We start from the raw sequence: 22,026 nt of genomic DNA on the forward strand, positions 1-22,026 counted from the left end.
GATTCCCTTTTTACTCTCTGGAAATACTTTAGGATTTTTAGGCCCATTAGTTCCTGAAGGACATTTAGAGAAATGCGCAAAGTTTTTTCTTTGTTATCATACTACAAAACCCATAGCAAATAAAACTGTTTCCTCTAGAAATGCTGAAGAGTCAGTCCAAAGAGAGGCTTTTCAACTAGATTACATTACTGATAGTTTAGACCTTTCCGTTCTTGTCCAACTTTGGACAAATCTTATTTAGCTTGGTTGACAAAAGTTAAGAAAAAGAAAGCTCCATTTTGGATAGAATTGGGCATTTTCGACCTGATTCAGATGTCGAAACTGGGGTTTAGCTACTGCCAACCTTTGTTACTATCCAGTCTGTATTTTTGGGATAGTACGTATAATATTTTCCATCTCCCATGTGGAATGATAACCCCTACGCTCTTCGACGTAGCTGCTGTTTCTGGACTTCCTCCGACAGGAGAGACCTTCGACCCCTATCAAGACTACGAAAACCTAATTGACTTTAACGTCAAGAACGCTTCGTTCAGCACTTATATTAATTTGTATCATGCTGATGGGGAAGAAGTTTCTGACATAAAACATATAGTATTCTTGGGTCTGTGGTTATCCAAGTTCTTCTTCTGCTGTAAATCTCTGCAAGTTGGAAAGAGATTTCTAACACTTGCTAATCAATTTCACGTTGGTCGGAAGGTGTGTTTAAGCGAACTGCTATTGGCTAGTTTGTATGAGAGTCTAGGGTCTGCTAGTGCCAAGTTAAAGGAGTATAAAGCTGGTACAAACTTATTACTATCTGGGCCTTATTGACTTCTTCAATTGTGGCTCAATGCAACCTTCGAATCCTTTTTGCCAACACATGGAAATGTTGATGAAAATGCCCCAGAGATAGTAAATCGAAGCATTGAAGACACCAGACTCCTTCCGCTGACTCCAGTTGATGATGTTGACAATCTGCAAACTTCCCTCACCAAATACACCCTGATGTTCTCGAGGCGTCACCATTTCTCTCCTTCGATGGCTCCATTTGCCAGTCGAACCCATGGTCCTTCCTGGTTCACTGCTTCGCTTGAGGATGTTATTAAGGACGCCAGCACAAAGATCGAAGATATATGGCGTGCCTTTCTCTTCCCAAGGCTGCTTATTTCGAGGATCTTGCCAGTAAAGAGCCGTGTTTGCTTATTGGCTTACCAACCTAATTTTGTCTCTCGATAATTTGGGTTGTGTGAACTCATTCCTGTCTCTCTATTCAATTGAAAGCGCAAGATATGTTGTGCAGGGACTGATTGGAGTGCTCGAGACATTGCAACACATAAGGGATTCCATGCAAATTTTGCTGAATTTCAATTAATAGCATACCAACCATCATTCCATTCAACCAATGGGTTCGCCACTTGGTGGACAAATTTCTATTCTAAGAGCATGGTTGCTACTGCTGAAATCAAGGAATGTCTAACAAAGGCCTTTTCATCTTTGCAGGAAAATGTCTACAAGGGTAAGCTTACATATTCTGATGAAATCCAAGCATTTCAAAAGTACTTTGAAACTGTCTATAACCCAATGGAACTTGTTCAAACCGTCTGTTATGCAGCGCCGATTTTAAAAGAGAAATTTGAAAAACAAATTGCCAAAAAGAAATTTCCCAAAGCTGTAAAACCTGAATTTAAATATGATTTGGGCTTTGAGTGCGAACCACCCAAATTTCCAAGTTTACCCAGTGCAAACTTTGCTTTGTCATTTTTCCCCCTTACCCAGATTGGTTCACATGTGGGAACATTTTTAATGAACTGAAAAATGACCAACAAAGACCTGCTAAAAGGGTAGTTGAAACCAAACATACCTTAGACAGTTTCAAAGGCTTTCTTCACTTTGAGTTGGATGCAGTGAGAATTACCTCTCCGACATGTGAAGGTGTGGAATGTTTGGATTTCTGGGTCTTACAACTCCTTTTCGTCTTTAGCTAATCTTTTAAACATTGCATGTTTCTATTAACTCACATTCTTCTTTAGCTGTTGAAAGGAAGGTGGTGAAGAAAGACAAGCATGTGGCGAAAGCTAGTTCGAATACCGCTTCTAAGCCAACTACCTCTTCAAGCCAGGGAGCTCCTTCTGCCAAGGACGCTGCTCCATAAAAAACAAAGAAGAGTTCAAAGGTATTACATCAAATAATTTCTTTGTCTCTTTCGTATTTTGCTAATTGTTTGTAATTTTCCTTCTTTTAGGGTAGTGGCAAGCCTCCTCTAACGCCAAAGAAAAGAAAAGTCCCAACTGAAAATGTAATCCTTGTCGAAGATGATGAAGAAGAAACTCCTCCCACTCCACTTAAGAAGAAACAGAAAAAGAATAAGGCAACAATTTCCTCTTACCAAACAACTAAACAACAAGGTGCCGAAACCAAGATTCTCCCTCCTCCTTCAAAGGAAACTCAATCTCAGCCCTTTGGTGGCGCAGTACTGGAGCACATTGGGAGTAATGCTTCCGACCCTGAGGCTTAACAGGTGAACTCCTATCCTGATTCTTTTATCTTTCATTAAACTTCTTTTTATTCTAACACTTTTTTTTCAGGAAAAACCTACCACTCCCCTCATTTCTACTGCCAATCAGAGTGATCCTTCGAGCAGTATGAATCCATCTCCTCCTCCGACAATCAGCGGTGCAATTCAAAACAAAGGATCTTCGACTGGAGCACAAAATCTCGAAGCAGATAATGTCCAGAACGAACAAGAAACCTCTTCCCCTGGTGAAGATGGTAAAAAAGATTTGAAGCAAGCTGAAGAGAAGGATTCAGAAGAGAAAGAAGATTATGAGGATACTCCCAGTAACTCTCCTCCAAGAGTTACGTTCCCTTCAGATTACGCTGACGAAGATGATCAGGATTTTGATGAGATTGAGGGGTACTTTCAGCAAGATGAAGACATGAGTGAGGGAGAAGCTAATCCTGAAGGAAATCAGACTGGAACTGGTGATGCTATTGTCGAAACAATGCCAAATCCAACTAACATTCGATCATCCACAATCCAGACTTCGCCTATATCACTTACTGAGGAGGAGAAAAATGCTTTGAAACAAAATGATCCCCTCAAGCATGTAAGATTGATGATGGCTTAAAGAGAATCTTCTTCAGAACAAAGCATTTCTGGAGCTTCGACCCATTCTGGTGCTACTGCAAACGAAGCATCACATGACGAACTCCTTAAGCAGGTAAAAAAGGCTGTTTTTGATGTAGATCTCTTTGAAGAATTGAAGAAGGATGTGGGAGCAAGCTTTGGCATAAAGAAGATGATAAGCAAGATCAACATCACTGCTTTCCCCATTGATATAGGTGAAGCCCTTATCGACATCCAGAACCTCATTGACCAAGTTTGTGTTGAATACCGTAGGGAGGTGGATGCCAAAGCAAAGCTTCAACCAACTGAACAAGCTCAAGCCATTGAGTTTGATAACGCCCTTCGAACTTCAAAAACCTCTTAGGAGCTAGCCGCTTCCAGAAAATCAACCCAAGCAGAATTTGACACTTATACTGCTTCGATACGACTTGGGAATCTCACATTGCAGAATTGCAGAAGAAGATTTCTGATGCTAAGGCGAATCAGGCTACTATCCAAGGCTTGGATAGTACTGAAGCTGATAATCTGGCAAAGCAGAGCATAGATCACGTCAAAAAGGCTACTGCTATGAATGAAGATATTGCACGCCTCGGAGGGGTTCAAGCTGTTGTTCAGTACAACATTGGCTTGGCGAAGATAAAGTATGACCGGATGAAGGCCACTATCCCTTTCTGATTTCCACTTGTCTTTGTTCTATTCGACTTTTGTTTGTTTATAATTTGATTAAGACAAAGCCATCTTGGCAAAACTTGGAGTTTAAATATATTCACCATCTTGGCTATGATAGTTCTTTGCTTGCTAAGTTGTTATGATTTAACTTCATGCATAAATGGTTTATACTTCTTTAAGTATTTCCCATTTACTTTTAGGATTCTTCGATCCTCTGCTAGTTCTTCTATTTCGTATGCATTATTTGAAAATGGTTTTAAAATTCGAAAAGGTCCTTCCCAATGTGGAGACCATTTTCCTAATGTTTTATTCTTTCAATCATAGGTAATATAACTTTCCAAACTAAATCATTCATAATGAAAGTTTTACCTTTGACCCTCTTATTGTATGCTCTTGCTACCCTCTCCTTCTATCTTCTTAATACTTCTAATGCATGTAACCTTTCTTCGTCCAAATCAACCAGTTCATTCATCATCATTTCCCAATATAGGTCAGATGGAATTTCTCCTTGTCTTCGGATTCTCACTGATTGCAAGTAGATTTCGACAGGTAATACTACATCATGTCCAAATGTAAGTTGCAAAGGTGTAGTGTTAGTAGCTTCTTTAGGGGAGGTTCGACAAGCCCAAAGTGCTTGATCTAAAGTTTTGTGCCAATTTTTTGGCTTCTTCCCTACATGCTTTTTGATTAAACCAATTATTACTTTATTGGCTGCTTCGACTTGCCCATTGGCTTGAGCATAATAGGGTGTGGATGTTAATAATTTGAAACCCATTTCCTTTGCAAATTCTTGCATCTTTCGACCAGTAAAAACTGATCCTTGATTTGTTGTTATACTTTCTAGGATCCCAAATCTATATAACATTTGCCTTTGAATGAATTCAATGACAGTTTCTTGATCCACATTTACTAAAGGTACTGCTTCGATCCATTTAGTGGAATAGTCAATTCCTACAAGTATGTACCTTTGACCTTTGGATTAAGTAGATCGAATTTCCCCAATTAGATCTAATGCCCAACCTCTGAAAGGCCAAGGCTTGATAATTGCATGAAGCTCACTTGCAGGAGCATGTTGAATTCCTGCATGTACTTGACATACTTGGAAACCCTTAGCAAACTCTATACAATCTTTTAACATGGTGGGCCAATACATTCCATATCTGAAAAGCAACCATTTCATCTTATGGCCTGCCTGGTGTGCTCCACAGACTCCACTATGTACACTAGATAATGCTAAGTACGCCTCGTTTTCTCCTAAACATTTCAACAGGATCCCTTCAGGGGTTTTCTTGAATAATTCATTCCCCATCAAAACATAAGATAAAGCCCTGTACTTGGTTTTTCTTTCTGTATCTATTGAAGGGTCCTTGAGATAATTAACAATTGGATTCCTCCAATCTGTATCCATTAAGGTATCAATGGTCAGTACTTCAAACTCTTCTTTGTTAGCATATCCTAACTGGGTGCTTTCCAAATCTGTCGGCGGCAATATGGTAGCCATTGCTTTTCCTTTTACTTCGACAAGTTCCTCTAGTTTCTCTTTTGAAATTCTATACCCTTAAGCTATTTGTGATAAGTCATTAGCTTCTTGGTTTTTTATTCTAGGAACATGTTTTATGTCTATATATTCAAAAAAATTTAGCAACCTATTTGCAATGACGAAGTACATAATCGAATTTTCTTTTATACATTTGTACTCTTTCGTTAGTTGCTTAATTACTAATTCTGAGTCTCCTTTAATTTCGACCCTAGTTGCCCCCAATTCCAACAAAGCCTCAAGTCCTGCAATGAGGGCTTCATGTTCTGCTTCGTTGTTAGAACAAAGGGGACCTTCGATTCTATATTTGAGTTTTGTTGGAATTCCCTCAGGAGAAATTATCATGATCCCAACTCCACTTCCATCCTTATGAGTGGAACTCTCGAAGAATAATCTCCAAGGTTTTAACTCAACTTGAAGTTGAGGACTTTCAACCACTGCATGGTCTACAATAAAGTCTGATACTATTTGTCCCTTCATTGCCCTTAAAGGCGTAAAGGCTAAAGAGTACTCAGTGAGGGCTAATGCCCATTTGCCAATTCTACTGTGCATTATTGGCTTCGATAACATATACTTAATGACATCAAAGTGTGAAGAGACGTATAAATCAATAGGTTTTATATAATACTTGAGTTTAGTACAAGAGAAATGCAAACAAAGACACAACTTTTCTATTGAAGTGTATCTAGTTTCTGCATCATTTAAAACCCTACTAAGATAATAAATGTCTCTTTCGACACCATCTTCATTCTCTTGTGCTAACATGCTACCTATAGTAGTATCGGAAGCTGATATATACAATCTCATAGGCTTCTTTCCACATGGTGGTGACAAGATAGGAGGATTCATCAGATAATGCTTGATCTTGTCGAACGCCCTTTGATGTTCATCATTCCATTCGAACTTCCCTTGTTTCAGGCGTAGGAGGGGAGAGAAGGCTTGAGTTCGACCACTTAAGCTTGAGATGAATCTTCTCAGGAAGTTTATCTTTCCTAATAATGATTGCAGTTCTTTCTTAGTTGATGGTGCTTTGGTCTCCATAATAGCCTTCGTCTTATTCTGATTGATTTCTATCCCCTTTTTATGGACCACAAAGCCCAGAAAATCTCCAGCCTGTACAAAGAATGCACATTTAAGAGGATTCATCTTTAAACCATGTTTTCTCATTCTTTCGAATGATTGGCTGAGATGGGTTAGATGATTTTCGTCTGATATAGATTTTATCACAATATCATCTATATAAACCTGCATAAATGTCTCTATATAATCATGGAATATAGAATTCATTGCTCGTTGGTATGTTGCCCCAGCATTTTTTAAACCAAAGGGCATAACTATCCACTCATAAGTGCCTATTGCCCCTGGACATCGAAAGGATGTTTTGGAAACATCCTCTTCTACAATGAAAATCTGGTTATAGCCAGAATATCCATCAAGCATGCTAAGATATTCATAGCCTACAGCTGAGTCAACCAGCATCTCTGCCACAGACATTGGATACTCATCTTTAGGAGTTGCTGCATTTAGATCACGAAAATCTATACATACTCTTAAAGAGCCATTTTTCTTGATAATAGGAACTATGTTTGCAATCCATTCGACATACCTTGTGGTCCTAATGAAATTGCATCGAAGAAGTCTTTCGACCTCTTTTTTTTATCTTTGAGAGGATCTCTTGGGCGAATCTCCTTGGAGTCTGCTTGATGGGCTTCTTGCCATCCTTGATAGGCAGTTTCAATTCGACCAGTTCCCTCTTCAAACTAGGCATCTCGTCGTAGTCCCAAGCAAAACAATCTTTGTTTTCCCTTAGCAGTTCAATTACTCTTACTTTCAACTTGGGGTCTAGTTTAATGTTGATGTAGGTGATTCTTTTTGTACTCCAATCTCCAAGATCAATTTCTTCAAGAGGATCTTGCGCTAACATCTTCGCACTCGACGTCACTGGATCTTTTTCGAATCCCAGAGGCTCTTCGTCATATATGGCATCTAACCTCTGGTCTGTTAATTCCATAGGCACCCGTTTGTCAGGGGGTTTTGGTTTAAAGTACTCCCCAGGTTCTGCATTATAAATTTCATCATATGTGGCTTCGTCAGCCATGTTAGTTATCTCGGCTTCGAGAGCCGCTTTTCTTTTGTTCTCAGACATGTAGGCCGAAATTTTTTCAAAAAAAGAAGACTCAGACATAATCCAGGTCTTCATCCCAGCCTATTGGCCGTACTTCAGATGATTCCCCTTTTTCTGGGTCCCCCATAATTTCCCTATCCCACTGAAAGCCATTGGGATGTAGAGTCAAGAAATACACAGCATTTTTATTTGGGGAGTAGCTATCTTCAGTTGGGTGGCATGGTCCTATATGAGCCAAGTTCCTGTCGAAGTTCTTCTTATCTACATGGTTCACTTCTGCCATGAAGTAACTTTGGTCAGCTTCAACATTTTCTACTACACCATCTTCTCTCCAGATGGATACCCTCTGATGCATGGTCGAAGGAACTGCCCCTATTCCATGGATCCATTCCCTTCCTAGAAGAAAGTTGTAATTCGCCTTCGCAGGTATCACCATGAACATTGTTGGTCTTGTGATTGATCTAACAGTCAGATCTACTTGTATGACACCCAGAGTCTGTCCTATCTTACCCTCATAGTTCAACAATACCATATTGTGAGGTTTAACATCAGTGTCGAACATACCCATCTTTTTCAACATGAATTGAGGCATCAGATTGACTGCTGCTCCTCCGTCCACCAGAACTTTGTTCACCCCCACATGTTCAACTTAAGCTCTAATGTATAGGGGCTTGAGATGGTTCTGCATCCCTTGGTGAGGCCTTTCAAAAAGAGCGTTCTGCTCTTCGACAACGCTGTTATTGAGAACATAGTAACACACAGGTTTATGCTTCGCCATCTCCACAGCATCCGCTTCCTCATTATCTTCAATCTCCGTCTCCTGATTATGTTCGTATGGCAGAACTGAGACCACATTGCAATTCATATTAACAGATGACACTCCGTCGGACTCAAAGTCGTCAGTGAGCATTTCTTCCTCTCTTATTTGTTCCTCCTGAACTTTCTGATTTTTGTTTTCGTCTGGAAACAACTTCCTTCCTACAGGGGGTTTGGTCGAATTTGTGACATTTAGGGGAACCTTGATGTTGCTGGATTCTCCAATCTCCCTCTAAGTCATCTCTCTTTCAGCCTTCCTCAACCTCTGATGTATTCTCCACTGGGACCTTGACATGGGATTTTTTCCTTTGTAGTTTTCCAGTCTGATAGCCTCTCTCTTAGATGCCTGGAACTGTTTTCTATGTGCCCAAGAGGTTCTTCCTCCATCTTCAAAACTTTTCCATTTTCCCTTCTTCGACCCCGCCTGAGTCCACTTGTCCTCAGGGACTTCTGTCGGAAGTTTAAACATAACTCTTTTCGCCCTTGGGTGAGGGATATCTTGCCTCCTAGGAACTCCCCTCTTGTCGAATATGTACATAGTCCTCAGCCACCCTTCGACACATCGTGATGCTACACCTTGGGCACAACAGCATGTCAGAATTTCTTTTGTGACACCTCCAAAGGTATTCACGTAGGCTCTCATTAGCTTTGGGGTAGCCAAATTGCATTCCCTCTTGCTCTACCTTCTGTGGCCTTGGGTTCGACATTAGCAACCTGTTCACCTTCGACAAAAATTCCAAAGGGAACATCATTATTTAGGCCATCAGTAGCCTGCTTTCCAACTAGCACATAGCCTTCAGTTCCTGTTTCCTTCACAGCCTCCACTTCCACCATGTCAATCATGTTGATTTCGACAGGTTCAACATGATTTGTGTCAGCAATGTTGAGGGGGTCAGCGTCAACCTTCATCTGGTTTTTTCCCTTGTCAGTGAACTTGAGACGGCCATCCTAAATTGCATTCTGAATAAGATCCCTGAAAAGAAAGCATTGTGAGGTTTTATGGCCTAAAAAATTGTGATATTTACAGAAGCCTCTTTTCTTTCGTTGTTCTAACGGAGGAATTTTGGTATTAGGAGGCACTACCATTTGGCCATCTTTTACTAATAAATCGAAGATTTCATCACATTTGGTAACATCGAATGTGTAAGTCTTTTTAGGAAATCTATCATTCTTTTCAGTTTTGACAGGGTTCCTGCCATTCGAAGGTGTAAGTAATTTACAAGCATAAGGTGGCGCTTCTTTTAATTCATCCAAATCTACTTCGAATTCCTCGAGACCATAAGGGTCATTAGAGATTTCAGACTCCCCATCTTCGAATTCGACATAAGCAACCTTTCCTTTCTTATAATTCTTATTCGCTCTGGCCTTTTCAGCTTTTAAACGTTCGACCTGTCGAACCCTGTCTACTAATTGGGCCATATCTCTTAGATACTGGGTATCTAACTTTTTCCTAATGGAATAGTCTAACCCTCCAGCGGCCATTTCGACCAATTCATGTTCAGGCACTACTGTAAAGCATCTAGATTTCAACAAACGGAACCTATTCAAATAATCATCTATAGGTTAAGTGAATTTTCTTTTAATACTGGCTAATTCCTTAAGACTTATCTTAGTTTGGGCCATGTAGAATTGTTCATGAAACAATCTCTCCAAATGAGGCCAAGTATCTATGGAATTTGGTGGCAAAGTTGTTAACCATGTGAAGGCATTCTTCGTTAAAGAACTAGGGAAATATTGCATTCTTAGGTTCTCACTGTTTGCAAAATCCCCTGTGTAGCACCTCAAATTTTCCCTCCCCATTCATGCATTCATTTCATTTTTTAGGTCATATATCATTCCATATTGCATTGCATCTTGGCAGTCAGAATTGACATCAAAAGATTCATCAGTACAAAAGAGTAAGTTTTTCCTTGAGATGAAGGCCACATGATTATTCTAAAGAGCTTATATGAGCCAAGGTTCATTTTGAAGCAACTTTACCAAGTGGCAGAGGCCCAAATTCATCAGTACATTTTCAGGTCATCTGAGGACCATACCAGTCAACTGTGCAGTCAACTAAGGGCTATGAGGTGGAGAAATGGTTTGAGACACTTCATTCATGTCCAAAAGAGGCTTATTCATCATGTCAAACATCTACCTTGAAGATTTTGAAGTCAAATCAAAAGTTTCCAAAAATGGAAAGTGACCTGTAATTCAAAGTTTCCAAAAATGGCAAGTTTTTAGACCACATTCAACATGACTTTCTAACATCAAAGAAGCTTCAAATGAATTTTTGGTGAACATGAAAGTTGAAGATTTTTCTCTCCCATTTTCAAAAAGTCCAAGATCATGAGCATCTGATAAATGGTTGAGAAATTATGGCCAAAGGATCACAAAGTGTACATGGAAGGTCAACATGGCATAACTTTGGCTACAAAACTCCAAATTGAGTCACTCTTTTTGCAAAATGATTGTCATGACCAATATTTTCCAAATCAACCATTGCATTGCATGAAATAAAATCACATGATCAAGTGTCCATGCATGAACATTTTGGAGGGAAAATGCATAATTCAAATTTGGTTGATCACATGAGTTTAATTCCAATTCCATGTTGTTCATTGGATGATTTTAAGTGATTATGAAGCTTGCATGGCACTGTTCACGTGCACATTGCTCATGCCACCTCACATTTGCATTTTTGGTCATACACCTCATTTCTCATTAAGTTTCCATTAGCCATTGCTTAATTACAAATCCAGCTTGATTAGTGAATCATATATAAGCTTAATCCTAACTGAATTGGCTCATAATACACATTCTAGATCTAGAAATTGCATTTCCCTCCAAAAATTCTCTCACTTCAAACTTGAAAATTCTTCACACAACTCATCAAAATTCTTGCATATTTTGGTTTATCATGCATGATTGAGTAGGAATCAAGGTTTAGATTGAAAAATTTGAGCAAGATTCGTGCATCTCCAAAGCTTGAACATGAAGATGGATCTTGAAAATTGAGCTTCATTCAGGTAGTTTCAATTTCTATTTCTTCCACAAAGCTTCAAGTCATCAGCACAGGAGTGGATCTGGACAGTTTGGAGCCTGGAAAACGCGTATCAAGCAACTGTCATCTTGAACAAGGTGAAATTCGAATCTCATTATTTGCCTTTCCATGCATAGGATCTTGTAGATCTTGTCTTGCTGATGATGCTGATATAAATATTTTTGAATTTGGCTGGATAATGAATGAGATATGTTGATTTCAAGTTGTGATGTTCGAAATGTTTTCGTTCGATTCGCTTAATCCATGGAGTGTTAAGCTTAGATATTGTGATATTCGAGTTCCTCGTAACGTGACGGTTCCAACCATATATGGTTTGCAAAAAACTGGGAAAAATTTCATGGCCGTCGCCGGAGGGCAACCGGAGAAGATGACCGGAATTACTATTCCGGCCATCTGGTTCGTCTCTAGGGTTTCACTGTTAACGCTGCATGTAACCGTTCGCTCCAGTGTTCGATTCCTCGCGTAGCACTTTTTCAAAATTCCAATTGATTTTCTATTAGCGCTGCTTATGACCTCATATTCCTGGGTTCGAAACCACACGCTTGCATATTCCAATTAATTTTCATTTAAACGCGCCTATGACCACATGAACCAGGGTTCGAATCCAGCGCTATGCATTTTTAGTAATTTCCATTTATTTTCTCCATTGAGCGCTCATGACCATTGAAACCTGGGTTCAACACTGGCCTGGTGCACTTTCCAATTTTCACATTTCATTACTTTCCACATTATTTCATTTTTGATCCTCAATTCCCAAAATTCATAACAAATAGCATACAAATCCAAATTAATCCAAATTTTTTCCACATGTTTGTTTCAATGTCTATTATTTGTTGATGTTAATTTCCTGATTTGTATGCTTCTGGATTTTTAAATGTGCTTGCTTGTTTGAACATGATGCCAAAATGACATGTTGTGCCAATTGTTTTGTGAAATGCTCATTGTTTGACCTATTAACTTGAAATTTGACATGCTTATTCATAACATGTTACATGATTTTTTGGGATTTTATTTGGAATTTTTATCATTTACCATCACTGTTTTGGACACATTAACTTTTGGTGTGACAATTTGTGTCACATCGACGTTTTCGAAACTTAAAACTTTCAAAAACCAACAATACACCTGGCCATTTGAAGTAACACATTTTACTCATCATGAATATTCAAGCAATATGCGTTCGCAGCGGAAAATAAAGAATACTCATGTATTTCATAAAATGATTCATGTCCCATACCATGATCATCTCTCAATAATCACCTGAAATAAAATAAAACAATTAATGACATAAAGCATATCAAAATAAGATATGAGTTCAATACCACTAATCTACCCAGTGTTACATGACCAGAGCATTGACTCATCACCTAATTTCAAACTAAATACGGAAACTCTCCAGCTATTCTTGAGCGAGCTACCGTCCACCTACTCCAGCAATAATACTCCGTAGTATCTGCACGATACCCATGTAAAGGTAACATTCAAACAGAAAGGGTGAGAATTCAAATCATCATGAAATAGCATAATAAGGCACAATGAATTAAAACACAATTTAAGAATTCATCACACTTGGTATAATCATGTCAATAATATTAACCAACAATCATCTCACATATTTCAAACGTACATCGCATCCACATCAATACATGTATTCAATGATCACATAACTATAGACGACTCAATGCAAGATAATGTGACTCTATGCATGTGGTACCTCAATGTGAACTCAAAGTTTCACCGCTTTCCGATTCAATATCTAGAATCCAAGCCACGCTTCCGATCCGGACAAGACCAAAGCCCTACGTATGTTTCCAATGAAGGATCACCGCTTAATACTACGCCTAATCCCAATTAAGGATTAACGTATGCTACGTCTGTTTCCAATGAAGGATCACCGCTTAAATACTACGCCTAATCCCAATTAAGGATTAACGTATGCTACGTCTGTTTCCAATGAAGGATCACCGTTTAAATACTACGCCTAATCCCAATTAAGGATTAACGTCTGCTACGTTTGTTTCCAATTAAGGATCACCGCTTGACCACTTCCACAATGAAGTCGACCATGCTATGAATGAATGCACACATACCAAAACATATGCAATTAAGACCATCTATATGCCGTCTTAACATCCCACATATCACCATGACTCACAATTGGTACATATACACATTCATCACAACATATCAATTACGATTACATATACACCCCCATAACCATAAATCATTCACAAATCAATAATGGTATACATACACATTCGTACAATATATTATTCACCAATATAGGTCAATCATCAAACATGTACACATAAATTTCATTCCAAAACGCACACAACATTTAAATATCAATTTTTCACTTTTCAAACAGTGTTAACCGGTTAACGCCCTGGGTTAATCGGTTAACGCAAAACAGAATGCGCTTCTTGGCAATTTTTAACAGTGTTAACCGGTTAACACCCTGGGTTAACCGGTTAACCCAAGACAGAATTCAATTTTCTCGATATTATAACAGTGTTAACCGGTTAACGCAAAACAGAATGTTGTTCCTGCGCTAACAACGAAACAGAATGCAGATTTCCCCGCATTTTTCATCGTTGGAGGACTTCCGGACCTCCGATTTCGATTTCGTAAAAAGCTACACGTTCAGAAAATTATGACTCATCCAAATATATATTCATTCACAGTTTTAGCATAATTTAATCATCACAATTCAAGAGTATTTATGAAGACTTAATAATTCCAAACCATGCCAATTAAGGATTTCAACCTAAAACATGTTCCTACCCATTGACCCAATCATACTAACCCATAATAATAAGGATTTCCCCCCTTACCTTGTCAATTTGATGGAAACCTTGACTCCTCTCGCTTTTCCTCTCCTCTTTCTCTATTGCCTTCAGTGCTCAAGTGAATTCTAATTCTCACTTCCTTCACTCTTACTATTTATAATAGTATTCTAGTTGGGCTTAAGTCATCTAATTTAATCACTAGGCCCAATAATACCTGATATTTAAATACTTCTATTTAAATTTAAATAATTAACCACTCAATATGCAACCAAGTTAATTAATAATTATTTAATTATATCTCATATCAACTAAATAATTAATTACCACACTAATTAAATTAATTAATCCATTATTATACTACCTCATGACCGCTTAATTACTTAACACTTCAAATAATTAAATATAATATAATAACATAATAATATAAGAACTAATTACTAAAATTGGGCTGTTACACGTAGCACTTTTTCAAAATTCCAATTGATTTTCTATTAGCGCTGCTTATGACCTCATATTCCTGGGTTCGAAACCACACGCTTGCATATTCCAATTAATTTTCATTTAAACGCGCCTATGACCACATGAACCAGGGTTCGAATCCAGCGCTATGCATTTTTAGTAATTTCCATTTGTTTTCTCCATTGAGCGCTCATGACCATTGAAACCTGGGTTCACCACTGGCCTGGTGCATTTTCCAATTTTCACATTTCATTACTTTCCACATTATTTCATTTTTGATCCTCAATTCCCAAAATTCATAACAAATAGCATACAAATCCAAATTAATCCAAATTTTTTTCCACATGTTTGTTTCAATGTCTATTATTGTTGATGTTAATTTCCTGATCTGTATGCTTCTGGATTTTTAAATGTGTTTGCTTGTTTGAACATGATGCCAAAATGACATGTTGTGCCAATTGTTTTGTGAAATGCTCATTGTTTGACCTATTAACTTGAAATTTGACATGCTTATTCATAACATGTTACATGATTTTTTGGGATTTTGTTTGGAATTTTAATCATTTACCATCACTGTTTTGGACACATGAACTTTTGGTGTGACAATTTGTGTCATATATTTGATGCTGCCATTGTTCATTTTCATACATGTGCCATTTGATATCTTTTGGACCTAATTTTTTGCATGAGGCTTGTGCTCAACATTTTTAGCTCACATAAAAAATTTCATGATCATTGGATTCATTTTTGTTTTAATGTGGATTTTCTATGTTTGACATCCAATTTTGATCACATTGTTTCCCTTTGCTTTATCTTGATCATTAGATGGCTTTGCCTTGTGAATTATCCTTGATCCTTTTTAGGACATGTTAATGTTGGATTGAATGTGCTTCATGTGAAATGTTGACTTCTGTTGTGACTATTTGACTTGCCTTTGACCCTAGTCTTTGTACTAGTGGTTTGTACTCACCAATTGTGTTTGTGTTTCAGGTATTTAGCATTAATGGTTGGTGATCTCATTACTTGAGATGCAAGTTGCTTTGGTTTACTAACTATTGTTATGTTGTAGGTCCCTTGACGTGATGAACTCACTTGAGTGATTGCATTTGAGACTTACCTTGTGTATAATTGTTGGATGATCCCACTGTTGTCTGTTTGGTTCTTCTGAATACACTATTAACTATTTGGCTTTTGTACAGGTACATTAGTCGCTTTTAGCTCTTGATTGAGCTTTGCTTTGGTTTGTGGTTGGTATACCACCTAGGTAACCACTCTCTCACTCCATGTAGTCTGGAAGCCCTGTCGTTTCTTTTGGCAGGCATTTGGCTGAAGTCCTCCTTAAGAGGCAATGTTTGTGAATGTTTACATTTGTGCTAAAGACCTCTAAATGAGGCATGTTACTTGTTAAAGTCCTCCTAAGTGAAGAGGAAAGTGACAGATAGAAGGGATTAACAATCAATCCCCTGTTATTCGCTGAGTCGTTCATTATGCTCGCACTACGTGCTGATGCTCTTGAACCTAACCCAAGATCTTTGTGTATAGAGTCAGTCAAGTGGAATAGGGTCCCTCTTTCTGGATCCCCACGCATTCTTTGATTTGAGCTCACCCAGGCCAGGGTTAAGAGCATGAGGTATTATCCTCATCTCCTTTCATCAGCTTCACCCTAACTCTCAAAGTTAGTGGTTAAGAGCTTCAGTACACCCCTACAGTTTTGGCTTGTTTGTCGAGGTTGATATGACCCCTCTTGACTAAAGCCTTACCCCGGATGTTTGAGCCCCCTTGTTGGTGTGTTTACTTCATGTTATATGTTTTTGTGTGGTGTGATTGTATCCCCAAAGGTTTGCTAGACTTCGTATAGTCTCTCGTTTGCATGTCAATTAAGGTAGCATGGTTCCTTCGTCTAGGACTTCCTTTCTTGCGTGAGCATTCCTAAAACACAAACAAACTTTATCTTCTCCTCAGGACACGTTGACTCCTTCTACTACAGGTGAGTAAGTCTCCAAAGGTCGAGCATCCGGTAGATTGCGTAGTAACGTTGTTCACCTAAAAAACACAAAACAAACAGAAATAGTTTAGACGAACTACGGCAACTCTGATTCTCATGTTTAGATGAGATACGTAGGCATGAGACGTGATGTCTTGCCGAGTTTGACTGACGACTAACATTTAACCCTTGCTGGTTTTCGCCCTCATTGCGATTCTTTTCTCTCGCCCTCGTTGCGATCGAGACCTTCCTTTTCTCTTGCCCTAGTTGCAATCCAGACCCTTCTTCTTTTCGTGTGTGTTTGTTAGGAGTTGGATGTAAGTCCATTTATTGGCAGTCTGTTTCCTATTTGCGTTTGTTGTTCGGAGTTGGAAGTAAGTCCATTTATTGGCATTCTGTTTCCTGTTTCCTTGTTTGCGTGCGTGGAGTCGGACATAAGTCCATTTATTGGCAGTCTGTTTCCTATTTGTGTTTGTTGTTCGGAGTCGGATGTAAGTCCACTCGTTGGCATTCCGTTTCCTGTTGTGTGTTTCTTTTGACGCCTCAACGTCTCTTTTTAGTGTTTTGTTTCGGCATGCGTTAGCCGAGCTACGAGTGCTCTGATTCTTACTCTGGTTAGAGAAAGATACGTATGCATAGGATGCGATGTCCTAGCGAGCATGTTTCCCATTTCCCCGAACTATGTTGACTCTGATGTTTGTTTCTGACAAACAACGTAGGCCTAGGATGCGACATCCTGCCGATTCCCCTTTCTCCGTTTTCCTTCATCTGTGTTTTATTCCAGTGTGTGCAGTTTTTGAGCAGTTTATCAGCAACCTTATCCTTTTCTTTTGAGCGTGGATCCCGTTGAGTACGACGGACGTGAGGGGTGCTAATACCTTCCCCTTGCGTAACCGACTCCCATACCTAGAAATCTCTGGTCGTACGACCATTCCTTTCCCTTTTCAGGTTTACTTCGAGCGTTTCCTTTCCCTCCTTTGGGATAAATAACGCACGGTGGCGGCTCTGTATCTTTTCCCGCCGGTTGTTTTTCGCGATGCGACAGCTGGCGACTCTGCTGGGGACCTTTCCCTAAGCGAGTCAATCCTAGCGCTCCTTAGGATAGTTTTGGTTGCTTTTACTGCTTTATTTATTGCATTTGTTTGTATATATTTGCATATGTTTGCATGCATCATATTATCATTGTGCTGGCTGTGTATCTGTTTCTCTGTTGGGTGGGGGTCACAAGAGGTAAAAGGCCCAATACACAGGCTATGAGTGAACTTTAGGACACCTTGGAATAGAGTGATTCATGGGAAGCGGGTGGTATGGCGCCACTTAGCGGAACATGACATCACGAGCAGTTCAGATCCTGATGGGGTATTGTCGTTGCATACACCTGGTGTGCATATGATGATATTTTTGAAAGGATTGTTTATCCTGCGTTTCTCTTGACCTTACCCTGGCCTAGATAACACCCGCAGTGGGGCGGGAGTGAATCATTTGCAGGTACTGATGGTGACTATGGTTCAGTTGGATTTATGGATATTTATTTCCGACACGCCGGAGTTCTGTCCGCGGTACTTATCAGCGGGTTCCGTTTATTTCGGATCCCCGGGCTGGATTCGAGGATACTTGTTCAGAGGATCTTGTGGTTATCCGGTCAGTGATTTACCTATGATGATGGTGATATATCCTCCGTTCCGTTTATTTCGGAACCCTGAGTGGGATTTATGGTTACCTAGTCCCTCCTATGGTTGTGATCGGTTCAGAGACCGGAATCTAGTACAGTTGATGTTCAGATGACTTGGAGGATGGCACAGTGACTTGCATTCATGCATCTGCATCATTCTCATTTTGCATTCATCCGCATCTAACTCATGTCTACCCCTAATCAGGGTACATCCTCGATTGAGATTCCGGTTGAGAGACATCCCGATGTTAGAATGTTATTGTCGAATTATTATCCGTCTCGATGAAGCCAGGATCAAAGGACAGAATGTTCCTCATATGGATAGACATTGCATTCATGTGTGAGTCATAATAACCTGTCTTCTGTTTTGCAGGTGTCAGTTTCTAACGTGTTTGATTGACTCAGGAATTGTTGCTTGCGCACGCCGAGTCATTCTTCTGCACATAGTTCGTCCGCACAGACACCCTACCCGACGCAACAGACCCAGAATGATGAATCCACCCAACGCTGACATTCTCGAGCTGAAAGAGAATATGAGTGAATTGATCAACGTCATGCAAGGGTTCGCCTTGGGGCAGAAAGCAATCGCCGAGAGGTTGGAGAGGATTGAAAGCTGGCTGAGAATAGGGAAAATACAGGGAAATGCTCCGTCGTCTGGAGTCAAGAAGCCCTTTGGTAACGGTCAGCGCGAGAAGGAGGGTGCATCGAGTGATGTGTATGTCCAAAGGGGACACGGTAGGGATCGTTACCACCCGTATGCTGCAGTAACAATTCCTGCTGGTAATCAATCTGGACAACAGCAACAGCAGCCACCTCAACAGAGAGCGCAGAGAGTTGGGTGCCAAGTGAGAAGAGTGACGACAGATCGTCAATTTGATATGCCACCCGTGACGTATGCTTTTCTGTTTAAGAAGTCGATGGATCTTGCGTTGGTTCAGCCGAGGACGACGGCTCCGGTAAAACCAGATCAGAGGCCTGCCAGTTATGATGAGAACGCCAAGTGCGAGTTCCACTCTAGTGCACCCGGGCATAACATTGAGGGTTGCAGAGCTTTTAAGAATGTCGTTCAAGATTTGGTGGATTCTAAAGCCATCCATTTTGCACCGACACCGAATGTTGATGCTAACCCCATTCCGATGCATGGTCCTGTGGGGGTGAACGTGACGCCAGAGGATAAGAGAAAAATAGAGGTGACGAATGTGGATCAGTTGAGGACTCCAATGTCTGTGGTCAAGAGACGTCTGATGAAGAGTGGAGTTTTCCCTGGTTGTGATAATTGTTGTGCTGCTTGCGCTGTCACTACGAATGGGTGTGCAACATTGAGAGAGACGATCCAGGGAATGATGGATGGCGGACGTCTCCGATTTGAGAAAGTTGATTGGGGAGAGGAGGGTATCTTTGTCATCCCAGTGCCATCATTCAAATATGTGGAAATGGACGGTGAAATATGTGAAACACCATGTCAGGCATTTGAAACCGTCAAGGTGGAGAATGCCATTTTTGCTGAGAAAGAGAGAAAGCCGTCCATTTCTTCTTATAAACAGGCCATGGAGGTGGTAAGAAATGGAGAGGCCCAAGGCCGGGGAAGAGTGATAGACATTGCGGTGAAAGCAGACAGGTTTGGGGTTGGCTATCAATCGGGCCAAGGCTCATCGGGGCAGAATAAAGGACGTCGTTAACCGTTCATGTTCACCAGTGCTGGAATGCTAGATCTAGATCGCGTCTATGCGGTGGGTGAAGAGATCGACAGTGACTGCGAGCTCGATCGTTGGATAAAATCGTGCGTACCAGGGATGGAGGTCCAGAACTAGAAGGCCTAAAAGATCATCACTGTCACTCTACGTGAAGAGTAATATTTCTGTTTTTCAATTCTGTCTGCATGAAAGCCATACGTTTTTCTCGAAACGTAATGGTCTATTGTAAGGGTCACCTCATGTGTTTCATTTTGCAACATTTTGCATCATTAATAAATGGATGTTTTTGTATTAAAAACGGTGTTCCCTGTTTTTCATTTATTTTTGCAGTTTAGAAAAACAATAAAAATGGCAATGTTTATTTTCATTTTCCTTCCTTTTGATTTGTCTCGTTCCGACCTCAAAAGCAATGCATGAATCAATGTTCATGTAGATGCGATCATTCTCCGGATCTCATTGATAACAATTCTGTTACACCTCTATATGACTTCGACAATCCGATCTATCATGTCGAAGAAGAATGCGAAGAAGATTGTGAACTGCCGGAGGATTTAGCCAGGTTATTAAAACAAGAGGAGAAGGTGATTCAACCGCACGAGGAACAAGTCGAGATTGTTAACCTGGGCACCGACGAGGTCAGAAAGGAAGTGAAAGTTGGGGCCGCTTTGGAGGTAAATGTCAGGAGCAGAATGGTAGCACCGTTGAAAGAATATGCTGATATCTTCGCCTGGTCGTATCAAGATATGCCAGGGTTGGATACTGATATTGTTGTGCATAGGTTACCATTAAGAGAAGACTGTCCTCCAGCGAAGCAGAAGTTGCAGTGCCAAAGAAAGAAGGAAAGGTGAGAATGTGTGTGGATTACCAAGATTTGAACTGAGCGAGCCCGAAAGATGATTTCCCATTACCTCACATTGATGTGTTGGTAGATAATACAGGTCACCTCTCGGTGTTTTCCTTCATGGATGGCTTCTCTGGTTATAATCAAATTAAAATGTCGTCAGATGATATGGAGAAAACAACGTCGATCACACCATGGGGCACCTTTTTGTTATAAGGTGATGCCATTCGGTCTCAAGAACGCCGGTGTCGTGTATCAGAGAGCTATGGTAACTTTGTTGCATGATATGATTCATTATGAAAATTGAATGCTACGTTGATGACATGATAGCAAAGTCCCAAACTGAAGAGGGGCATTTGGTAGACTTGACGAAGATGTTTGACCGGTTGAGACAATTCAGATTGAGGTTAAATCAGAATAAGGGCACTTTCGGAGTGTGATCCGGTAAGTTGCTGGGGTTAGTATGAGCGAAAGAGGAATCGAGGTTGATCCTGCCAAAGTAAAAGCAATACAAGAAAGGCCTGAACCGAGAACAGAAAAAGAGGTTTGTGGTTTCTTAGGTAGATTGAACTACATTTCATGGTTCATATCTCATCTAACAGCCATGTGTGAACCCATATTCAAGCTGTTAAGAAAAGATCAAACGGTCAGGTGGAATGATGATTGCCAAGCGACATTTGGAAAAAATAAAAGAATATTTGCAAGAGCCTCCGATTCTATTGCCTCCCGTGAGGGGACGACCGTTAATTCTGTACTTGACAGCTCTCGAGGGGTCTATGGGGTGTGTACTGGGGCAGCATGACGAGTCTGGTCGAAAAGAGCATGCAAATTACTACCTTAGCAAAAAGTTATCGACTGTGAAACAAAATATTCACTGCTCGAGAAAACTTGTTGTGCTTTGGCATGGGCTGCTCGCCTACTGAGACAGTATATGCTGGTTCATGCCACTTTATTGATTTCCAAGATGGATCCGATCACGTACATTTTTGAGAAGTCGGCATTGACCAGACGGGTTGCGAGATGGCAAATGATTTTGACTGCATACGATATTCAGTACACCTCTCAGGAAGCAATCAAGGGGAGTGTATTGTCTGATTACCTCGCTCAGCAACCCATTGAGGATTATCAACCGATGAAGTTGAGTTCCCTGATGAGGACATCAGTTTTCTCAAATCGAAAGATTGTGAGTAACCGATCCTGGAGGAGGGGCCTGACCCTGAGTCTGAATGGATTTCGATGTTTGATGGGGCCGTCAACGTGAATGGTAGTAGAGTTGATGCTGTTTTGGTCA

At 40.2% G+C, this 22,026-nt stretch overlaps 2 protein-coding genes across 2 annotated transcripts; one reads left to right on the forward strand and one right to left on the reverse strand.

The window, feature by feature from the left end:
* The first annotated feature begins 1,422 nt into the window (after positions 1-1,422).
* LOC127095286 (uncharacterized) lies at positions 1,423-4,099 on the forward strand. The gene is made up of 6 exons (XM_051033997.1): positions 1,423-1,650; positions 2,222-2,449; positions 2,565-3,086; positions 3,201-3,321; positions 3,555-3,747; positions 3,976-4,099. Exons 1-6 carry the CDS (start codon positions 1,423-1,425, stop codon positions 4,097-4,099), a joined length of 1,416 nt encoding a protein of 471 aa, XP_050889954.1.
* A 655-nt stretch (positions 4,100-4,754) lies between these two features.
* On the reverse strand, positions 4,755-5,276 carry LOC127095287 (uncharacterized). Its single transcript, XM_051033998.1, has one exon. The coding sequence runs from the start codon at positions 5,274-5,276 to the stop codon at positions 4,755-4,757; it is 522 nt and encodes a 173-aa protein (XP_050889955.1).
* Between the last annotated feature and the right edge of the window lie 16,750 nt (positions 5,277-22,026).

Source organism: Lathyrus oleraceus, chromosome 6 (assembly GCF_024323335.1).
Source record: "Lathyrus oleraceus cultivar Zhongwan6 chromosome 6, CAAS_Psat_ZW6_1.0, whole genome shotgun sequence".
In the NCBI taxonomy this organism is placed as follows: Eukaryota; Viridiplantae; Streptophyta; class Magnoliopsida; order Fabales; family Fabaceae; genus Lathyrus; species Lathyrus oleraceus.

Bases quoted from the DNA above. Each gene is read 5' to 3' on its own strand.
- LOC127095286 (XM_051033997.1), top strand. From the start codon at position 1,423: ATGGTTGCTACTGCTGAAATCAAGGAATGTCTAACAAAGGCCTTTTCA. The intron at 2,450-2,564 runs GTACTGGAGCAC...CTTTTTTTTCAG, and splicing joins CTCAGCCCTTTGGTGGCGCA to GAAAAACCTACCACTCCCCT. The intron at 3,087-3,200 runs GTAAGATTGATG...CTCCTTAAGCAG, and splicing joins AAAATGATCCCCTCAAGCAT to GTAAAAAAGGCTGTTTTTGA.
- LOC127095287 (XM_051033998.1), bottom strand. From the start codon at position 5,276: ATGGCTACCATATTGCCGCCGACAGATTTGGAAAGCACCCAGTTAGGA.